General features: G+C 51.9%; 2 protein-coding genes across 2 annotated transcripts in view; both read left to right on the top strand.

The window, feature by feature from the left end:
• Positions 1-5,826, top strand: part of ercc1 (excision repair cross-complementation group 1) — a gene marked incomplete at its 5' end in the record, with an annotated part of 32,386 nt that extends 26,560 nt beyond the window's left edge. The window contains 1 exon segment of the mRNA XM_072246883.1: positions 5,625-5,826. Coding sequence (XP_072102984.1) covers positions 5,625-5,702 — 78 coding nt within the window.
• Positions 5,827-7,739: 1,913 nt separating this feature from the next.
• On the top strand, positions 7,740-15,715 carry LOC140189861 (uncharacterized). Its single transcript, XM_072246183.1, has 3 exons — positions 7,740-7,789; positions 9,859-10,027; positions 11,550-15,715. The coding sequence occupies exon 3, from the start codon at positions 11,596-11,598 to the stop codon at positions 15,058-15,060; it is 3,465 nt and encodes a 1,154-aa protein (XP_072102284.1). The 5' UTR covers positions 7,740-7,789; positions 9,859-10,027; positions 11,550-11,595; the 3' UTR covers positions 15,061-15,715.
• Positions 15,716-21,466: the final 5,751 nt, after the last annotated feature.

Raw genomic sequence — 21,466 nt, 5'->3', positions numbered from 1 at the left:
CTTTCAGCAGACTGAAAAGCTTGAGCATGTAGATATTAAGAAAGAGGATGTGCTGCAGCTTTTGGAAAGCATTAAGTTGGATAAGTAGCTGGGACCAGATGAGGTGTACCCCAGGCTACTGTGGGAGGGGAGGAAAGATATTGCTGAGCCTCAGGCAATGAACTTTGCATCATCAATGAAGACAGGAGAGGTTCCAGAGGATTGAAAGGTTGCAAATGTGGTTCCTTTATTCAAGAAAGGGAGTAGAGAAAGCCCAGGAAATTATAGACCAGTGAGTCTTACCTCAGTGGTTGGTAAATTGATGGAGAAGATCCTGAGAGGCAGGACTTATGAACATTTGGAGAGGTATAATATGATTAGGAGTAGTCAGCAAGGCTTTGTCAAGGATGATTGGGAGACTTTTAAGGAGCAACAGAAGATAACTAAAAAGGCAATGGGGGGGCGGGCGCGGGGAGATGAGGTACGAAGGTAAGCTAGCCAAAAATATAAAGGAGGATAGTAAAAGCTTCTTTAGGTATGTGAAGAGGAAAAAATTAGTTAAGACCAAAGCTGAGCCCTTGAAGACAGAAAGGGATGAAATTATTATGGGGAACAAGGGAATGGCAGATGAGCTGAACAAGTACATCGGATCTGTCTTCACTAGGGAAGACACAAACAATCTCCCAGATGCAATGATGGCCAGAGGACCGAGGGTAACAGAGGAACTGAAGGAAATTCGCATCAGGCAGAAAATGGTGTTGGGTAAACTGATGGGACTGAAGGTTGATAAATCCCCAGGGCCTGATGGTCTGCATCCCAGGGTACTTAAGGAGGTGGCTCTAGAAATTGTGGATGCATTGGTAATCATTTTCCAATGTTCTATAGATTCAGGATCAGTTCCTGCAGATTGGAGGGTAGCTAATGTTATCCCACTTTTTAAGAAAGGAGGGGGAGAGAGAAAACAGACAATTATAGACCAGTTAATCTGACATCAGTGGTGGGGAAGATGCTGGAATCAATTATAAAAGATGTAATAGCGGCATATTTGGATAGCAGTGGCAGGATAGGTCAGAGTCAGCATGGATTATGCTTGACTAATCTTCTGGAATTTTTTTGAGAATGTAACTATGAAAATGGACATGGGAAAGCCAGTGGATGTAGTGTACCTGGACTTTCAGAAAGCCTTTGATAAAGTCCCACATAGGAGGTTAGTGGACAAAATTAGAGCACATGGTATTGGGGGTCGGGTACTGACATGGATAGAAAATTGGTTGGCAGACAGGAAACAAAGAGTAGGGATTCATGAGACCTTTTCAGAATGGCAGGCAATGACTAGTGGGGTGCCGTAAGGCTCAGTGCTGGGACCACAGCTATTTACAATATATATTAATGATTTAGATGAAGGGATTAAAAGTAACATTAGCAAATTTGCGGATGACACAAAGCTGGGTGGCAGTGTGAAATGTGAGGAGGATGCTATGAGAATGCAGGGTGACTTGGACAGGTTGGGTGAGTGGGCAGATGCAGTTTAATGTGGATAAATGTGAGGTTATTGACTTTGGTGTCAAGAACAGGAAGGCAGATTACTATCTGAATGGTGTCAAGTTAGGAAAAGGGGAAGTACAACGAGATCTAGGTGTCCTTGTTCATCAGTCACAAAGTAAGCATGCAGGTACAGCAGGCAGTGAAGAAAGCTAATGGCACTGGGGCTCCACAGGGGACTGCCTTGTCTCCCTTTCTCTTCACCATTTACATCTCGGACTTCAACTACTGCACAGAGTCTTGTCATCTTCAGGAAGTTTTCGGATGACTCTGCCATAGTTGGATGCATCAGCAAGGGAGATGAGGCTGAGTACAGGGCTACGGTAGGAAACTTTGTCACATGGTGTGAGCAGAATTATCTGCAGCTTAATGTGAAAAAGACTAAGGAGCTGGTGGTAGACCCGAGGAGAGCCCTGTTTCCATCCAGGGGGTCAGTGTGGACATGGTGGAGGATTACAAATACCTGGGGATACGAATTGACAATAAACTGGACTGGTCAAAGAACACTGAGGCTGTCTACAAGAAGGATCAGAGCCGTCTCTATTTCCTGAGGAGACTGAGGTCCTTTAACATCTGCCAGACGATGCTGAGGATGTTCTACGAGTCTGTGGTGGCCAGTGTTATCATGTTTGCTGTTGTGAGCTGGGGCAGCAGGCTGAGGGTAGCAGACACCAACAGAATCAACAAACTCATTTGTAAGGCCAGTGATGTTGTGGGGATGGAACTGGACTCTCTTACTGTGGTGTCTGAAAAGAGGATGCTGTCCAAGTTGCATGCCATCTTGGTCAATGTCTCCCATCCACTGCGTAATGTACTGGTTGGGCACAGGAGTACATTCAGCCAGAGACTCATTCCACCGAGATGTAACACAGAGCGTCATAGGAAGTCATTCCTGCCTGTGGCCATCAAACTTTACAATTCCTTCCTTGGAGGGTCAGACATCCTGAGCCAATAGGCTGGTCCTGGACTTATTTCATAATTTACTGGCATAATTTACATATCACTATTTAACTATTTATGGTTTTATTACTATTTATTATTCATGGAGCAACTGTAGTGCAAACCAGTTTCCCCCGGGATTAATAAAGTATGACTATGGCTATGCTGGCCTTCATAACAAGGGGAATTGAGTATAGGAGCAAAGAGGTCCTTCTGCAGTTGTACAGGGCCCTGGTGAGACCACACCTGGAATATTGTGTACAGTTTTGGTCTCCAAATTTGAGGAAGGACGTTCTAGCTATTGAGGGAGTGCAGTGTAGGTTCACGAGGTTAATTCACGGGATGGCAGGACTATCATATGTTGAAAGATTGGAGCAACTGAGTTTGTACACACTGGAATTTAGAAGGATGAGAGGGGAACTGATTGAAACATATAAGATTATTAAGGGATTGGACAAGCTAGAGGCAGGAAACATGTTCCCGATGTTGGGGGAGTCCAGAACCAGAGGCCACAGTTTAAGAATAAGGGGTAGACAATTTAGAATGGAGTTGAGGGAAAACTTTTTTACACAGAGGATTGTGGATCTGTGGAATGCTCTGCCTCCAGAGCATTCTTTCAAGAAAGAGTTAGATAGAGCTCTTAAAGATAGCGGAGTGAAGGGATATGGGGAGAAGGCAAGAAAAGGGTACTGATTGTGGTTGATCAACCATGATCACAGTGAATGGTGGTGCTGGCTCGAAGGGCTGAATGGCCTACACCTGCATCTATTGTCTATTGGCAGGTCGTGCCTTACAATGTAGTGTATATGGATTTCAGCAAGGCATTTGATAAGGTACCCCATGCAAGGCTTATTGAGAAAGTTAAGAGGCATGGGATGCAAGGGGACATTGCTTTGTGGATCCAGAACTGGCTTGCCACAGAAGGCAAAGAGTGGTTGTAGATGGGTCATATTCTGCATGGAGCTCAGTCGCCAGTGGGGTGCCTGAAGGATTTGTTCTGGGACCCTTACTCTTCGTGGTTTTTATAAATGGCCTGGATGTGGAAGTGGAGGGATGGGTGAGTAAATTTGCTGAGGACACAAAGGTTGGAGGTGTTGTGGATAGTGTGGAGGGCTGTCAGAGGTTACAGCGGGACATTGATAGGATGCAAAACTGGGCTGAGAAGTGGCAGATGGAGTTCAACCCAGATAAGTGTGAGGTGGTTCATTTTGGTAGATCAAATATGATGGCAGAATGTAGTATTAATGGTAAGACTCTTGGCAGTGTGGAGGATCAGAAGGATCTTGGGGTCTGAATCCATAGGATGCTCAAAGCAGCTGCGCAGGTTGACTCTGTGGTTAAGAAGGCATACGGGGCATTGGCCTTCATCAACCGTGGAACTGAGTTGATGAGCCGAGAGGTAATGTTGCAGCTATTTTGGACCCTGGTCAGACCCCACTTGGAGTACTGTGCTCAGTTCTGGTCGCCTCACTATAGGAAGGATGAGGAAGCCATAAAAAGGGTGCAGAGGAGATTTACAAGGATGTTGCCTGGATTGGGGAGCATGCCTTATGAGAATAGATTGAGTGAACTCGGCCTCTTCTCCTTGGAGCGATGGAGGATGAGAGGTGACCTGATAGAGGTGTATAAGATGATGAGAGGGATTGATCGTGTGGCTTTTTCCCAGGGCTGAAATGGTTGCCATAAGAGGACACAGGTTTAAGGTGCTGGGGAGTCGGTACAGAGGAGATGTCTGGGGTAAGTGTTTTACTCAGAGTGGTGAGTGCATGGAATAGGCTGCCCCCAACGATGGTGGAGGTGGATATGATGGGGTTTTTTAAGAGACATTTAGATAGGTACATGGAGCTTATTAAAATAGAGGGCGATGGGTATGCCTAGTAATTTCTAAGGTAAGGACATGTTCGGCACAACTTTGTGGGCTGAAGGGCCTGTATTGTGCCGTATGTTTTCTATGTTTCTCTCTTTCCTACAGCAGGCTGACCAGAACTGAACACAGTACTCCAAGTGCAGTCTCACCAGTGTCTTGTACAACTTTGTAGGGGAGGCTGGTCTCTGTGCTGAGCGTGTACCGAGATAGGGTGAAAAGCTTGCGTAGCACACGGTTCACACAGATCAGATCATTACACAGTGCATTGAGGTAAAACAAGGGAAAACAATAACAATGCAGAATAAAGTGTTACAGTTACAGACAAGTACAGTGCAGGTAAACGACCACAGGAAACCGCAGAGAGTTGTGGACACAGCTCAGCACATCACAGAAACCAGCCTCCACTCCACGGACTCTGTATGCACACTCCACATTAGTAAAGCAGCCAGCATAATCAAAGATGTCATCCACCCTGGACATTCTCTCTCTCTCTCCTCTTCCCCCCCCCCCTCCCAATCAGGGAGAAGATACGAAACCCTGAGAGCACGTTCCACATTCCACCAGAACGAGGACAGCTTCTACCCTGCTGTTATCAGACTATTGAACGGTCCCCCAGTACGAGGACAGCTTCTACCCCGCTGTTATCAGACTATTGAACGGTCCCCCAGTACGAGGACAGCTTCTACCCCGCTGTTATCAGACTATTGAACGGTCCCCCAGTACGATAAGATGGGGATCCAGTACAATCTACCTCATCGTGGTCCTTGCAGCTTCTTGTCTCTTTTAGTGCCCTTCTGAGTTGGCATGGTAGTGTAGTGGTTAACACAACGTTTTACAGTACCAGCAATCCGGGTTTAATTCCCACCACACGGTAGTGTAGTGGTTAACACAACACTTTACAATATCAGTGACCCAGGTTCAATTCCCATCACACGGTAGTGTAGTGGTTAACACAATCTTTACCATACCAACGACCCGGGTTCAATTCCAATCGCACAGTAGTGTAGTGGTTAACACAACACTTTACAATATCAGTGACCCGGGTTCAATTCCCATCACATGGTAGTGTAGAGGTTAACACAGCGGTTTACAGTGCCAGCGACCTGGGTTCGATTCCCATCGCACGGTAGTGTAGTGGTTGGCGCAACACTTTACAATATCAGCGACCCAGGTTTGATGCCCATCACATGTAATCAATGTAACTGTAACCCTTTATTCTGTGCTGTATTCGCTATTGCTTTGCCTCGATGCTGGAAATACCCACACAGAGACTGATCTTCTCACGTCCTTCCCACAGGCTCAGAGAATCCACGATCTCCTTCGGGAGCCATTCCTCCGGGACCAACAGACACAAGATGGAAAGAGCGACACCTGAGAATGGTGGATCATGGCACTCAAAACGAGTTTGACAGAGATCAAATGGGAAGGGGTGGAAATCTCTCAGTGATGCTTGGGGGGAAGAGTGTTTTTGAATAAAATATTCTCTTCTTACAAACGTAGATGTTGACCATTCTTGTTCTTATTCTCTTTCCCCCTCCCTATCTCTAACCCCTACGCTCCCCCCTCCTGTTCAATCCCCTCCCTCGACCCCTCCCTCTGTAACCCCTACACTCCCATCCTCTTGTACAATCCCCTCTCTCAACCCTCCCTATCTCTGTAACCCCTACGCTCCCTCCTCCTGTTCAAACCCCTCCCTATCTCTGTAACCTCTACACTCCTGTTCAATCCCCTCTCTCAACCCTCCCTATCTCTGTAACCCCTGCACTCCCCCCTCCTGTTCAAACCCCATCCTCATGTCCAAACCCCTCCCTATCTCTGTAACCCCTACACTCCCATCCTCCTGTTACTGGCACCTTAAAACCAGTTGCTTCGGGCAGTTGGGGCTTGTCAGCCGTGATCGGCAGCTCCTATAGCAGAAGGAAAACTCTGATCTCAAACCTCCCCTGCCCGTGGCTGTACCCACTCATCGGGAAGGCTTTGCGAGGCTTTTCGTTTTCATCACTCATAAGGTTGTTATAGCCGCTCTGGTAGTGGGATGAGCTCCTGTTACCTATTAAATGCTCTCAATGATGTTCTCCCCAAGTAGCCTCTGACAACCAAGTCTAGCTCCTGGCCTTCACGTGTGGCTTAGCTGCTAGGTCTGGTGGGACCGTTTCTGCTGATAGGAGTGGGGGTAACGGCAGGTGACTGGTGCTTTAAAACCAGTCACTTCAGGCATATTTTTACTCTCCTACCATCCAGTAGGCGCCACAGGAGCCTCTGCTCCCGCACTAGCAGGCACAGGAAGAGCTTCTTCCCTGAGGCTGTGACCCTGCTGAACCTCATATCACAGCACTAAGCAGTATTGCATCCGTATTGTACTGTCTCAGTACTTTTATATTTGTGTGCTGTAGCACTTTTTATTGCAGTTATTTTGTAAATAACACTATACTTTGCATTTCTGGTCAGATACTAAATGCATTTCATTGGGTTTGTATCTGTACTTGGCACAATGACAATAAAGTTGAATCTAATCTAATGGTCAGCCATTCTAGGAGAAGGAAAACTCTGATCTCAAACCTCCACTGCTTTGTGGAGAAAGCTTTGGGAGTAAGCCCCAAGGGAAAATGCAGAGCTGGAGTCCCTATGGCAGTCCTACGTTAAATTCAATGCTGACTGGCAACTCCTGCGATGCTACTGGTGACAGGTAGACAGCTGGAACACAACATCCGTAGTCAACCCCGGCCAACAGAGCCCTCAACACCTCAGCATTTTTGAGCAAAGTGCTAATGTCTGCTTTTTGCTCTGGTAACAGTCATTTAGCTTCTGTGTAATTTTTTAAAAATAGTTGTGGATCAGGTTTAATATGACTGGCATATGTGGTGAAATTTATTATTATATAGCAGCAGTACTTTGCAATACAAAATAACTAAATCACAATATGACGTGTATATATATATATATATATATAGAGAGAGAGAGAGAGAGATTTAAAGTTAAATTAATAAGTATGCAAAAAAGATAGAAATATAAAGTAATGAGGTAGTAATCATGATTTCCATTCAAAAAATCTGTTGGTGGAGGGGAAGAAGCTGTTCCTGAATTATTCAGTGTGGGTCTTCAGGCTCCTGTTATCTCCAACTTGATGGTAACAATGAGAAGAGGACATGTCCCCAGGCTCTCTCACACCCTCATTTACCCCCATGCTCCCTGTCCCCTGCCTCTAATTTACAGCCCCTGCTGTATTCCACACTTGCAAAAGGAACTAATGATTTCAAATATCGCGCTTCAGCCGGACGAAAGCCGGCGCTGGACCAACAGCATGGAGCGGGTCCGGCGCCCTCACCTTCCCGAGATGGCTACTGCCGCGGCGCCACACCCGGAAGTTTACGGCTGGCCGGGTACGGCGGTGGGTCAGGGGTCACTTAAGAACCGGAAGTCGTCCTGGGAACGGGCTGCAAAGCGAAGGCGGCTGCAGCGAAGGTAAGGAAAAAACACTTCAAATGCAACGCAGGCAGCAACAATGCAAGCAGCAGTGCATGCAATCCGCGAAATGCAAGCAGAGCAGGATGCACAGGAGAAGGAAGACTAAAGTAATGCAGTTATGTACAATAAATATCCCTCTGACAATATGCAAATTAATATAGGGAGTGGTCACGATTGCATTAATATGTTTATTGCATTTACATCAGTAGCAATCCGTCTGTAAATATACACACTGGGTCACATTGAAGGGGAGAGTCAGAGATTAATAATCGGTGCATTTACATTAAAACATGCCCGTCTTGTAAATATACACACAGCCACAATGGTGAGATATTCCGAAATGTCCCACTATTGAGCTCTGCCACAGGAAAGCAGCATCCATCCTCAGAGACCCCCACCACCCAGACCATGATTCTCTCTTCTCGCTGCTGCCATCAGGATGAAGTCACAGGAGCTTCAGGAACTGCGCTCACTTGCCCATCCTTTGAGATGTTCCTTCAACCAATGATCTCACTTTAACAACTCTTTATCTGTTAAACCAGCATGGACAACTTCCCTCACCTCAATATCAGGAACCCCCGGCCCCCCACCATCCAGGACATGCTCTCTTCTCACTGCTGCCATCAAAAGGAAGTGCAAGAGCGCTAGGTACAACACCACCAGGATCTGGAACGGTTATAACCCTCAAATATCAGGCTCTTAAACCAAAGGGGGATAACTTCACTTGTCCCATCACTGAAAGATTCCGATTATCCAGAAATCTGAATCCCTGCCACTTGCTCCAATTCTTCAGCCACCTATATCTCTGCCACCTCATCCTCTTCCTGTCGTCACTGTCACGAGGCACAGGCAGCAACCCTGAGATTACTACCTTGAGGTCCTGCTTCTCAGCTTCCTTGCTAACTCCCTGTATTTTTTTTTTAGGACATCCTCCCTTTTTCTACAAATGTTTTGGGTACCAATATGTACCATGACCTCTGGCTGCACACCCTCCCTCTTCAGGATATTGTGAACGTGTTCAGAAACATCCCGGACCCTGGTACCTGGGAGGCAAACTCCCATCCATGACTATGTCTGCTGCCATCCTCTTCAGTGCCCTGCCCTTCTGAACCACTGGGCCAGACTCAGTGCTGGAGGGACCTGCCACTGTTGCTTTCCCCAGCTAGGTCATTCCCCCCCCCCACCCACCCAATAGTACTCAAAATGGCGCATTTATTGTTGGGGGGGCAGCCACAGGGGTGTTCTCCACTATCTGACATTCCCCATACACAATCTCCATCTCCCTCCCTTTCCTGCACATCCTCTTAAACACCTCTATCATACCTGTCTCCACCACCATCCCTGGCACCCACCACTGTCTGTGTAAAAACAATTGCCCCTCACATCTCCTTTGAACTGCCCTCTCACCTTAAGCACATGCCCTCTGGTGTTAGACTTTCCACTCGAGGGATAAAGGTACCGGCTGTCTGCTCTATCTGTGCCTTTCATAATCTTGTAAACCTCTATCAGATCTCCAGGCAAAGCCCCCACACCCTTCCAATAACGGGAGGACCAGAACTGCACTCAGTATTTCAAGTGTGGCCTGACCAGAATTTTATTCAGTTGTAAAGTGAATTCCCGACTCTTATACTCAACATCCCAGCTGGTGAAGGAAAGCCTTCTTTCAGGGAGCCGTGGGGTTGGACCCCGAGATTCCTCTGTACTTAAATGCCTTGAAGATTCCTGCATGTTGTTTATCAGTGTGGGATAATGTGCCGGATGTTGTGTGTATGGACTAACCCCACTGAGGGAAGTGGGGAGAGCTCCCTTTCACTCCTGACCTGTAAGACAATGGAATGGTGATGTGGCAGATTCTGTGTGTGTGGACTAACTCCACGCAGGGAAGTGGAGGGTGTTCCCTCACACTTCTGACCTGTAGACAGTGATGTTGCAGATTCTGTGTGTATGGACTAACCCCACGCAGGGAAGTGGGGGATGTTCCCTCACATTCCTGACCTGTAGACAGTGGAAGGGTGACGGACCTTATTTCACTTGGATCTTTGTGTTAACGTTTTGTCTTGATCCAGGGATCGATCCATCAGCACAAGAGGGCCTAGACGCTGGGATCTTCATTGTAAGATGAACTGCTGGGTAGGACCATCGTCATCTTCAGGGGCAGAGGGATGATCATTGTCTTTGTTCGAGAGCCCTTCCAGGGATTGATTGCCTAGAGGGGAAGGTCTTGGCCACAAAGAGGTGAGAGAATAGAGAAGAGGAATACAGGAGTTGGGACGTTGTGTTGCAGTTGTACAAGATGTTGGTGAGGCCACACTTGGAGTATTGTGCAAACCCTTTTTATCTGGAAATAAAAACACTTGGAATATTGTGTTCAGTTCTGATCACCTCAACATACGAAGGATGTGGGAGCTTTAGAGAGGGTGCAGAAGAGATTTACCAGGATGCTGCTTGGATTAGAAGGTATAGGTTGAGTGAGCTGGGGCTTTTCTCTTTGGAAGAAGGATGAGAGGTGACTTGATAGAGGTGTATAAGGTAAAAGGCATAGAGTGAACAGCCAGAGACTTTTTCCCAGGACGGAAATGGCTAATATGAGGGGGCATAATTTTAAGGTGATTGGAGGAAAGAATCAGGGGAGATGTCAGAGGTAGGTATTTTACACAGAGAGTGGTGACTGGGTGGAACCCTGCTAGGAGTGGTGGTAGAGACAGATACATTAGGGACATTTAAAAAACTCTTATATAGGCACATTCTTAACAGGTAGAAAAATAGAGGGTTGTGTAGGAGAGATGGATGAGATTGAGTTTAGAGTAGGTTAGAGGGTCAGCATAATATTGTGGGCCAAATGGCCAGGACTATGCTGTGTGATCTATGCTCTAAATTCTGTTTTTGGATCTCAAGACATTCCTGATGATGAACATATTCTCTCTATGTCCTCTCATCCCTCAGTCTTATAAATTCCAGTGAGTAAAGGCCCAGAGCCATCAATCACTCATCATATGATAAGTCTTTCATTCCCAGAAGCATTCTCATGAACCTCCTTTAAACCCTCTACTATGTCAGCACATCCTTTCTCAGATAAGGGGCCCAAGACTACTCACAATACTCCAAGTGAGGCCTCACGAGAGCTTTTTCAAACCTCAACATTACATCCTTGCTTTTATATTCTAGTCCTCTTGATACGAACACTAACATTGCATTTGCCTTCCTCACCACCAACTCAACCTGCAAGTTAACCCTTAGGAAATCCTGCACAACAGCCCCCAAGTCCCTTTGCGCCTCGAGTTTCGAATTTCCTCCCTGTTCAGAAAATACTCTGTGCCTTTATTCTTCTACCAATGTGCATGAGCAGAGACTCCCCAACACTACCATTTCATTGCCTATTTTCCTAGTCAGTCCAAACCCTTCTGCCCCTTCACTTACCCGAAGCCCTTTCTGTCCCTATACTGTACAGCTAGGAGGTTGTATCCCTTCTCTTCCTCCTCCGGGTCCCTGAAACGCAGATGATCGGTTTGTCAACCGCGAGTTATCCCCACTGCCATCTTTCCCAGAGTGTGCCTCTAGTGTTTCTCAATGCTCTCTCTCTCTCTCTCTCCCCCTCCCCTTCCCCTTCTCGCCTCCTCCTACCTCTGCTTCTGTCCTCCCTCCCTCCCTCTATCCTTCCCCTCTCTCCTCTATCATCCTCCTTTTTGCCGTCTCCTCCATACTAACCCACACCTCCCTTCTTCACTTCCCTTCCTCCCACTATCCTCTCTTTCTCCAGCCTCCCCTCCCATCCCTCTTTCCTCCCCGCTGAGGCCCTGGTCGCCATGGAGACGACGACGAGGAGGAGGAGGAGGAGGGGTAGATGGAAGCCAGTGCCAGAGGAGGCGGAGGAGGAGGAAGCAGAAGAGGCCGCAAAGACGGAACCCTCTCCCTGGGCCTCTCACCTGCCGTCCCATGCTACCCACCGCTGCCGGGAGTGCAGACGTCGCTGCCGCCGTCTGTGGACCCTGCGCTGGCACCTTTTGTCCCACCCGTCCCGGCCTCCCTTCATCTGCTCCTGCTGCGGCCGCGCCTTCTCCTTCTTCCGCCTACTCTCAGGCCACTGCTGCCCGTCTTTAGGCCTTGGGGCTCCCGCAGGCCCATTAGAGCCAATCCCAACCTCAACCAGCTCAGCTCCAGACTTAGGACATCCCACTGGCCCGACAAGGCCATTCCCAGCCTTGGTGCGCGATGCTGTAAGCACAGAAGGTCCCACTGGCCTAACAAGGCCAACCCCAGGCACGACAGGCCAACCTGCCAGCCTGGGACTTCCCGCCAACCCAACAGGGCCAGTCCCAGTCTCGATAGACCTACCTTCACGCCTGGGGGAACCATTATGTTCAACAGGATCAGCTACAGGACTGGGAAGCCAAGCAGCACCAGAAACAGGCTTGGGAGGTCTTTTAGGCCCAGCAGAACCAGTGACAGGCTCAGTAGGCGCAGCTCCATGTCAGGGAGGACGAGCAGACCCAGTCCCAAGCTGGAGAGTTCAAGTAGGCCAGATCCGAAGCACTCAGAGCCCGGCAGGCCCAATCCCAGAGCCGGGAAGCCCAGCCACAGGGCCGGGAGGCCCAGCAGACGCAGCCCCAGACTTCGGAAGCCCAGAAGGCCCAGACCCAGACCCGTGGGATCCGGAGTCGGAGCCCGACCCCTCGGCCGGGGCCCGGGCGCTGGAACGAGCTGTGCCCCACCGGTGCGAGGCCTGTGGCCGGGCCTTTGCCCGGCCTGAGCTGCTGGCATCCCATGAGTGCGACCCAGCCCGGCCATACAGCTGCCCCCTCTGTCCCAAGCGCTTTGCCACCCCCTGGTACCTGCAGAAGCACCGTCGGCGCCATTCACGCCCGCCGTCCTTTGCCTGCGCTGAGTGTGGTCGGGCCTTCAAGGAGCGCTATGAGCTGGCCCGTCACCGGCTGGTGCATGATCCGGGCAGGCCCCACTGCTGCCCAGCCTGTCCCCGGCGTTTTGCCCGGCCCCAGGGCCTGGCCCTCCACCTGCGGGGCCAGCACGGGCCGCCCCGCCGGCGCCCCTTCCGCTGCCCTCTTTGCGGCAAAGGCTACGCCCGCTCAGCCCACCTCCTTCGCCACCAATATGGCCACACTGGCGAGCGGCCATACCCCTGCACCGGCTGCGGCAAGGCCTTCCGCGACCCTGGCACCCTGCGCCGGCACCGGCGTCTGCACTGCGTCCCAGCGGCAGCCTCCGCCAGGGCCGGTTCTGGTCCCTTGGCAACTACTGGACCTGATTCCATGCCTCTAGCAACCACTGGGCCCAATTCTGGGTCTTTAGCACCTACCGGATCTGAGACTTGTCCCCTGGAAACTGATGCGGAGCCTGGTCATGGTCCCTTAAAAACTGCCCCCAGACCCCTTTCCACTTCCTTAGGAACCACCACGGGGCCTGATTCCAGTCCCCTAGCAACTGCTACTGTGACAGGTTGCAGTGCCCCAGCAACAGCAGGTCCCTGCCCCTGCCCCTCGGCAACATCCCAAGTGACTACCGTCGGTCACCTTGCAGTGGCTCGCTCCGGAGTCAGTGAGGAGCAGACCGGCACCCCGGCCCTTCCCCGTCGGCCCAAGTGTGTGGTGTGCGGCAAAGCCTTCGCTGACAACGCCGCACTGGCCCGTCACCACGGCCAGGGCCACCCGCCGTCCCGCGGGCCCTACGCCTGCCCATTGTGCCGGCTGGCCTTTCCGCGCTCAGCCGAGCTACAGGCCCACCAGGAGCGCTGGCACCCGTCCCCATCCTCGCCTTCCTCCCCATCTCGGGGCTTCACCTGCGCTGAGTGTGGGCGCGTCTACGGCCGGGCCTCACACCTCCTGCGGCACCAACGCTCACACACGGGCGAGCGTCCCCATGCCTGCCTGGCCTGCGGCAAGGCCTTTGTCAACGCTTACGAGCTGCTGCGTCATGGCCTGACCCATAGTGCCGAGGCACCCTACGCCTGCCCGCAGTGCGACAAACGTTTCAAGCGGCCCCATTACCTGGCGCAGCACCGGCGAACGCACGCTGCCGGCCTGCCCTATCCGTGCCCGGAATGTGGCCGTCGTTTCAAAACCACCGCCTACCTCCTCAAGCACCAGGCCCGTCGCCACCCGCCCTCTGAATCCCAGGCATCCAGCGGTGGGACTGACCCCACTCTCCGCCACGCCTGTGCAGCCTGCGGCAAGGCCTTCCGCTACCCATATGAACTGGCCCGCCATGGGCGCCGGCACTCAGACCGGGCCCCTTATTCCTGCCCAGCCTGCCGGAGACGCTTCAAGAGTGGCCAGGACCGTGACCAGCACGCCCGCCTCCACACGGGCGAGAGGCCCTATGCCTGTGGAGCCTGTGGCAAGGCCTTCACACGCTCCTCCATGCTGGGTAGGCACCGACGCACTGCCCATCGGGAGAGAGCTGACGGTGAAGAGGGAACGGGGCGTGGGCGGCTGCGGGGTAGAGGGAGAGGGAGAGTGAGGGGGTCAGCAGTGGGGAGCGGGCTCTCCTGGGCCTCAGAATTCCTTCAAGCCTCCGAACCTAGTGCTCTTGTTGTGTCCCAGGCTTCAGAGACACCCCGGGACCTAGGGTCAAAGTGGGATGGTGCCCTCGATCTCACTCAGGCTTCAAAGACACCCCAGGATCCAGTATCAGCGTGGGACAGCACCCTCAGCCACACTCAGGCCTTGGAGACATCCCAGAACTCCAGATCACTACAGGACAGAGCCATCGGCCTTGTTCAGGCCTCAGAACTGCCCCAGGATGGGGCCCTTGGCTTTCCCCAAGCCTCAGAGATGCTCCGGGACCCTGAGTTGCAGTGGAATGGAGGCCACAGCCTCTCTCCGGCCTTGGCGCTCCCTCACACCCCAGATACAGCTGGTGACGTTGCTTGCAGGCTCTCCGGGGACTCTGAGCCACCCCAGGACAGAGCTGATGGTCTCCCTGGGACCTTGAAACTAGGCCAGGTTGGAACCCAGAGCCGTCACCTGCCCCAGGAGCCCGAGTGGGATGGAGAACATTGCCTGTCAAAGTCGTCCGAGTCTGAACCAGCCCAGGACGATGGCCACCCCAGGGGCGCCATTGTCCTCCCCTATGACTGTCCTCAGTGTCAGCGGGCCTTCCCCTTTCTGGTGCAGCTCCTCAAGCACCAGTGTGCCCTGCCTCAGGGCCAAAGCCCGGCCTTCGTCTGCCCCCACTGCCCACGCGCCTTTGCCCGTGCCCTGGAGCTCGCCACCCACCTGCCCTGCCATGCTGGCCAGAGGGGAACTCACTGCTGAAGGGCCTGAGGCTGTGGTGCTTCTCACTGAGGGTCCTGAGGTCAGTTGTCCCTCTCCCAACTTCCCATTGCACCTCAGTGGGTCCTTTACAGACTGGGCTGCGGAGCGGGGGAGTGGGCTGAGCTCAGTTGTCCCTGGGTTAGAGGGCCAAGTTGAGGAGTGGGGTCGGGGGAGGTGGGGATGAAACAGGCTTGAGGTCAACCACCCCTTCCCAGGCAGAAGGACCTTGTAGGAGGGAGGGAAGTGAAGAGGGCGTTCCTCATGTCCCCTTGGGAAGAGGAGAATGGTCCTGAGGTCAACAATGGCCCCGTCCCAGGCAGAGCAAGGGTGTATGTTTCTGGAGGGAGGGAGGTGTCTGGGGAATGGGGGAGGAGGGTGGAGTGGGGAGGGGATGAGATACCGTGTGTTTAGGATTTGCTGTTTGTGAGTCAGTCGTTCCTCTCACCCAGCTCCCCCTCACCTCTCCCTCCATTGTTCCCCTCGCTCCCTCCACCCTATCCCACTCTGCACCCCCCGCCTTTCTCTCTGTTCCTCCCACTCCTTTTCCTCTCTCTTAATTCACACCCCCTCCCCAGCCCTCGACTGACAGGCTGCGTTGCTTTGTAATCTGACCTGTTCACCAGACTTTCTGCTCTGTTCAATAAAGTGACCTCTGTGAGAGAGATGGAGCTGGTCCTCACATCATCTCCCTCAATCCATCTTCTCTTGGGAGGGGAGGGGGGGGTCACTGGCTCTGTGGATCTGACGGTGGGTGGGGTGTTGTGTGTTGGTTTTTGCTGCCTCTGAATCTGTTCTTCCCTTTCTCCCCCATCTCTCTCCACCCACTCTCACCCCATCCCACTCATCTCATTCTCTCCCCCTCTCCCCATCCTCCCCCTGTCATCCCTATCCCCTTAACGTCCCTCAAAAACTGATGTTAAAGTGATCGCGTGTATTAAACCAGGCCACAGAATTGACGAGTTCCCCATTTTATTTCCCAGTCTTTTCTTTCTTTCTTTCTTTCTCTCCCTGATCTCTCCTCTCTTTTCTGTATCTCTCCTCTCCTCCCTCTCCCTACCTCTCCCTCTCCCTCCCTCTCTCTCCCTTCTCTTGGCCCTCTCTCTCTCTCTTCTCTGCCTGTCTCTCCCTCTCCCTACCTCTCCTTCCCTCCCTCTCTCTCTCCTTTCCCTTCTCTTGGCCCTCTCTCTCTCTGTTCTCTCTCTGTCTCTCCCTCTCCCTCCCTCTCTTGTCCCTCTCCGTCTCTCACCCCCCCTCACTCTGTCATCTTCTCAGTTTCCCAGTCTGTTTGTCTGTCTTTGACCGTCTCTTTCTCTGTCTCCCCCTGCTCCGATTGCCACCACCTCGCCCCCACATGGGGATCCTCATTGTCTGCTGAACGGTGTCTGCCTGGGTCATGGAGATCGATCCTTCCTGCTGGTTCTCACCCTCCTTCCTCGTTGCCCCATCTCCCTCCTGTCAGCCTCCCTTCCCATCGTGAGTCTCAGACCGGTCGCCACATTCCACAGCCTGGAGCTGGTGGGAACTTCGCGGTGGCTCCCCCCACTCCGTCTGAGTTTCAGCATGGTCCTCACCCTCGTCTTCTCCCCCCCGCCAACCCGGGGGAGGGAGAGAGAAAGAGTATTAAAGAGGGACAGGAGGGAGGGAGGGGGAGGAAGCAGTGAGAGAAGGGGACAAGAGGGAGAGATTGGAGCAGAGAGGGGAGAATGGAGGGAAGGATGGGGAAAGAGAGGTGTAAAATGGGGGAGAAGGTGGGGAAGAGGCAGAGGGAGTAGGGGTGAAAGAGTGGCGAGGGGAGATAGAGAAGATTGAATATTGGACTTTTGAACAGAGTAGGTAGTGGTTACAGAGCAATGCGCTCTGCCAGACCAGGGTTGGGTGAAAGGTGGAGGGGAAAAACAGCGAGAGAGGAGATAGGGAGGGGAGGAAGAGGGAAATTGGAGAGAAGGTGGAGATAGGCAGAGAGGAGTGAGAGGGTAGATGGAGGATGAGCGAGAGAGGGAAGGAGGAGAGACTGAGGGAGAGAGAGTGACAGTGGAGAGGGGAGTTGGAGAGAGGGAAGTTTGAAAGAGTTGTAAGGTACAGATGGGAGGGAGAGAGGGATGGAGGAGAGGGGAAAACAGGAGAAGGGAGTTTGAGAAAGGGAAGGAACCTAAGGCAGAGAGGGAATTTATGGAGGGTTAGAGAGAGGTAAGGTGCAGAGGGGAGGTGGATGGGCAGTTGGAGAGAAGCAAGGTGGAAAGGGGAGGTGGGGTGAGGGAAAGTAAAGAGATTGAGGGAGAGGGAAGCTGTAGAAAGGGATAGACAAGTTGGGAGGAGAGCTGGAAAGAGGGAATGTGGAGAGGGAATTTGTGGATATGGCAGATAGAGAGGGAAAGTGGTGGGGGAGGATGAGAGGGAAGGAGGAGAGAGTGGAGGAAAAGATGGAAGGTGCAGAGAGCAATGAGAGAGGGGAGTTAGAAAAAACAGGTGGAGAGCCTGAAAGAGAGAGGGAATTTGGAGTGAGGGAAGGTGGAAAGAGGGTTTGGAGTGAGGGAAGTGGAGATGTGGGGGAGAGAGGGAAGGTCGAGGGGGAGTTGGACAGCCTGAGGGAGAGAGTGATTTTTTAGAGAGGGAAGGTGCAGAGGGGAGTTGGAAAAAACAAGGTGGTGAGGGGAGTTGGAATGAGGGAAGGTGAGAGGGAATTTGTAGAGAGGAGGGAGAGAGTAAAGTTGAAGAGGGGTGTTGGAGGAAGGGAAGTTGGAGAGATTAAGGGAGAGAAGGAAGCGGAGAGCCGAGTTGGAGAGAGAAGCTGCGGAGGGGAGAGTGTGAAGGTGGAGAGGGGTGTTGGAAAAAACAGGTGGTGAGAGAAGATGAAGATATGTGAGAGAGAATTTGTAGAGAAGAGGGAGAGAGTGAAGTTGAAGAGGGGTGTTTTAGGAAGGGAAGTTGGAGCAAGCATAATTGGAGAGGGAAGGTGAAGCTGGAAGGGAGAGAGGGAAGGTGGAGAGGGGAGTTGGAGTGAAGGAAGTTGAGGGTAATTGAAGCAAAGGAGGCTGTAGAGAGAAGGGAGAGAGTTGGAGAGAGGGAAGGTGAACAGAAAGTGGAGAGATAGAATGTGGAGGGGTCGTTGGAGAAAAAGTAAGGCATAGCGGGGTATTGGAGAGAGGGATTGAGGAAAGGTGGAGATGGGAGGGTGAGATTGATGGCGGTGGGGGGAGGGAAAGAGGGTGGTGGAGAGCAGAGTGAGAGAAGGTGACAGGAGTTGGAGTGAGAAGGTGGAGAGGGGATGGAAAAAGGGATGGAATAGTGAGTTTGAGAGAGGAAAAGTGGAGTAATTGAGGGAAATGGAAGCTGTAGAGAGGAGGGAGGGACAAGTTGGGGAGAGGGAGCTGTAAACAGGATTGGAGAGAGGGAACATGGGGAGGGAATTCGAAGAGTGGGAAGGTGGAGATGGGAGGGAGAGAGCAGGGAAAGTAAGAGTGGAGTTGAAGAGTGAAGGTGGAAAGGGTAGTTGGAAAAAACGGAAGGTGGAAAAGGGAGTTGGAGTGAGGGAAGATTTAGAGGTTGAGGGAGATAGGGGATTGGAGAGAGGGAAGGTGGAGAGGTGCTGAAGGGAGGAAATTTGGAAAGGGGCGTTGGAGAGAGCATAGGTAGAGAGGGGAGGGGGAGAAAGGAGTTGGCGAGAGTGTAAGTGGAGAGGGAAGGTGGAAAGCCTGAGGGAGAGAGTGAAGGTGGAGAAAGTAAGAGAGAGGGAAGGTGCAGAGGGGAGTTTGAGCATGGGAAGCAGGAAGGGCAGTTGGAGAGAAGGAAGGTGGAGGGGGAGTTGGGGGGAGGGAAAGTGGAGAGATTGAAGGAGGGTAGCTGTAGAGAAGGGGGAGAGACAAGTTGGGAAGAGGGAGCTGGAAGGAGGTTTGGAGTGAGGGAAAGTGGAGGGAGAGCAAGAGGGAAGGTGGAGAGTGGAGGGAGAAACGGAAGATGGAGAGGTGTTGGAAAAAAACAAGGTGGAAAGAGGAATTGGAGTGAGAAGGTGGAGAGGGGAGTTTGAGAGAGGGATAGTAGACAGGGAAGGTGGAGAGGGGAGTTTGAGAGAGGGATAGTAGAGATAGGGAAGGTGGAGTGGGGAGTTTGAGAGAGGGATAGTAGAGATAGGGAAGGTGGAGAGGGGAGTTTGAGAGAGGGATAGTAGAGATAGGGAAGGTGGAGAGGGGAGTTTGAGAGGGATAGTAGAGATAGGGAAGGTGGAGAGGGGAGTTTGAGAGAGGGATAGTAGAGATAGGGAAGGTGGAGAGGGGAGTTTGAGAGCGATTGTAGAGATAGGGAAGGTGGAGAGGGGAGTTTGAGAGAGGGATAGTAGAGATAGGGAAGGTGGAGAGGGGAGTTTGAGAGAGGGATAGTAGAGATAGGGAAGGTGGAGAGGGGAGTTTGAGAGAGGGATGGTAGAGATAGGGAAGGTGGAGAGGGGAGTTTGAGAGGGATAGTAGACATAGGGAAGGTGGAGAGGTGAGTTTGAGAGAGGGATAGTAGAGATAGGGAAGGTGGAGAGGGGAGTTTGAGAGGGATAGTAGAGATAGGGAAGGTGGAGAGGGGAGTTTGAGAGAGGGACAGTAGAGATAGGGAAGGTGGAGAGGGGAGTTTGAGAGGGATAGTAGACATAGGGAAGGTGGAGAGGGGAGTTTGAGAGAGGGATAGTAGAGATAGGGAAGGTGGAGAGGGGAGTTTGAGAGGGATAGTAGAGATAGGGAAGGTGGAGTGGGGAGTTAAAGAGAGGGAATTTGTAGGGAGGAGGGAGAGAGTGAAGGTGGAGTTCAGAGGGAGTGAAGGAAGCCAGAGGGGTGAGAGAAAGAGATAGAGGGAAGGAGATGGGAGGCAGAGTGGGAAGGCGGAAGGAGAGACAGAGGGGTGGAGTGTGGAGGGAAGGTAATGAGGGGAGAGAGGGATGGTGGAGAGGTGGAAGGTTGTCAGCTGATAAGACCAGAAGACATAGGAGCAGGATTATGCTGCCATTCCGATGCAGAGTGGGGTGTGGAATTGGAGAGACAGAAGGAGGAGGGTCAGTGGAGGGAGAGATGCAAGGTGGAGAAGGGAGTTGGAGTGAGGGAAAGTGGAGAGACAAGTTGGAGAGAGGGAAGGTTGTGGGGTAGGAAAAGAAGGAAGATGGAGAGGGAAGGTGAACAGAGGAGATGGAGAGGAAATGTGTAGAGGGGTGTTGGAGCAAAAGGAAGATGGAGAGGGGAGTTGGTGAGACGGAAGGTGGATAGACGGGGAGAGAGGGTAGTAGTAGAGATGAGGGTGAGGGGATATGGAGAGGGTAATTGGAGTGAGAGAAGGTGGAGAGGGGAATTGGAGAGAGGCATTTTGTGGAGGGGAGAGAGAGTGAAGTGGAGAGGGCAGGGGAGGTGAAGAAGGGAGTTGGAGAGGGGGGGAGTGAAGGGTGGGATTAGAGAGAGGAAATATCCAGGGGAGAGGAAAAGAGGGAAGTTGGAGAGTGGGATAGTGGAGAAGGGAGTGCGAGATAGCGATGGTGGAGAGGGAAGTTGGATACAGGAGTTACAGAGAGTGAAGATGGCAGTTTGAAAGTGGGAAGGTGGAAAGAGGAGTTGGACAGAGGGTGGAGGGAGAGAGGGAGGGTGGAGATGGAAGGGGGTGGGCGCATAGGAAGGTAGAAAGCAGAGCTTGAGAGGGAAGGTGGAGAGTAGAGTTACAGAAAATGAAGTTAATAGATCAAGGGTGGAGAGAGGAGTTGTTGAGAGTGGAGATGGGGAGAGGTGGGATAGGTGGTGTGGAGAAGAAATGAAGAGCAGTGGGGGAAGCTGAAGAGTCTGAGGGAGAGAGGGAATTTGTAGAGAGGAGGGAGAGTGTGAAATTGAAGAGGGAAGGTGGAAAGAGGAGTTGGAGAGAGGGAAGGTGAAGAGTAGAGAGTGATGAGAGTGAAGATGGAAAGGGGAGTTGGTGAGAGGCAATGTGGAGACAGTTGGAGAGAGGGAAGGTGGAGAGGTTGAGTGAGAGACAGAAGCTGCAAAGAAAAGGGAAAGTGGAAAAGTGAGTTGGAGAGAGGGAAAGTGGAAAGGTGAGTTTGAGAGGGAAGGAGAAGAGGGGTGTTGGAGGGCGGGAGGATGGAAGGGAGAGTTGAAGGTAGTTGAAGAGAGGGAAGTTGAATATGGATGGGAGAGAGAGAAGGTGGGGAGGAGAGTTGAAGAAAGGGAAGTTGGATATGGGAGGGAGAGAGGGAAGGTGAAGATGGGAGGGAGAGGGGGTGGGAGCAAGGGAGCGTGGAGAGAGGAAGAGGGAAGGTGGAGAGGAGCTGGAAACTGGGAAGGTGGAGAGGGGAGATGGACAGTGGATTGTGAAGAGAGGGAAGTTGGAATTGGAGAGATGAAAGGTGCAGAGGAGAGGGAGAGCGGGCAGTGGAGAGGGGATTTGGAGAGAT

This window comes from Mobula birostris, chromosome 29 (assembly GCF_030028105.1).
Source record: "Mobula birostris isolate sMobBir1 chromosome 29, sMobBir1.hap1, whole genome shotgun sequence".
NCBI classification, from domain to species: domain Eukaryota; kingdom Metazoa; phylum Chordata; class Chondrichthyes; order Myliobatiformes; family Myliobatidae; genus Mobula; species Mobula birostris.
Note: the sequence above shows the minus strand (reverse complement) of the source record. Positions and strands in the feature narration are given on the sequence as shown.

Coding starts and splice junctions, on each gene's coding strand:
- LOC140189861 (XM_072246183.1), top strand. CDS start 11,596: ATGGAGACGACGACGAGGAGGAGGAGGAGGAGGGGTAGATGGAAGCCA.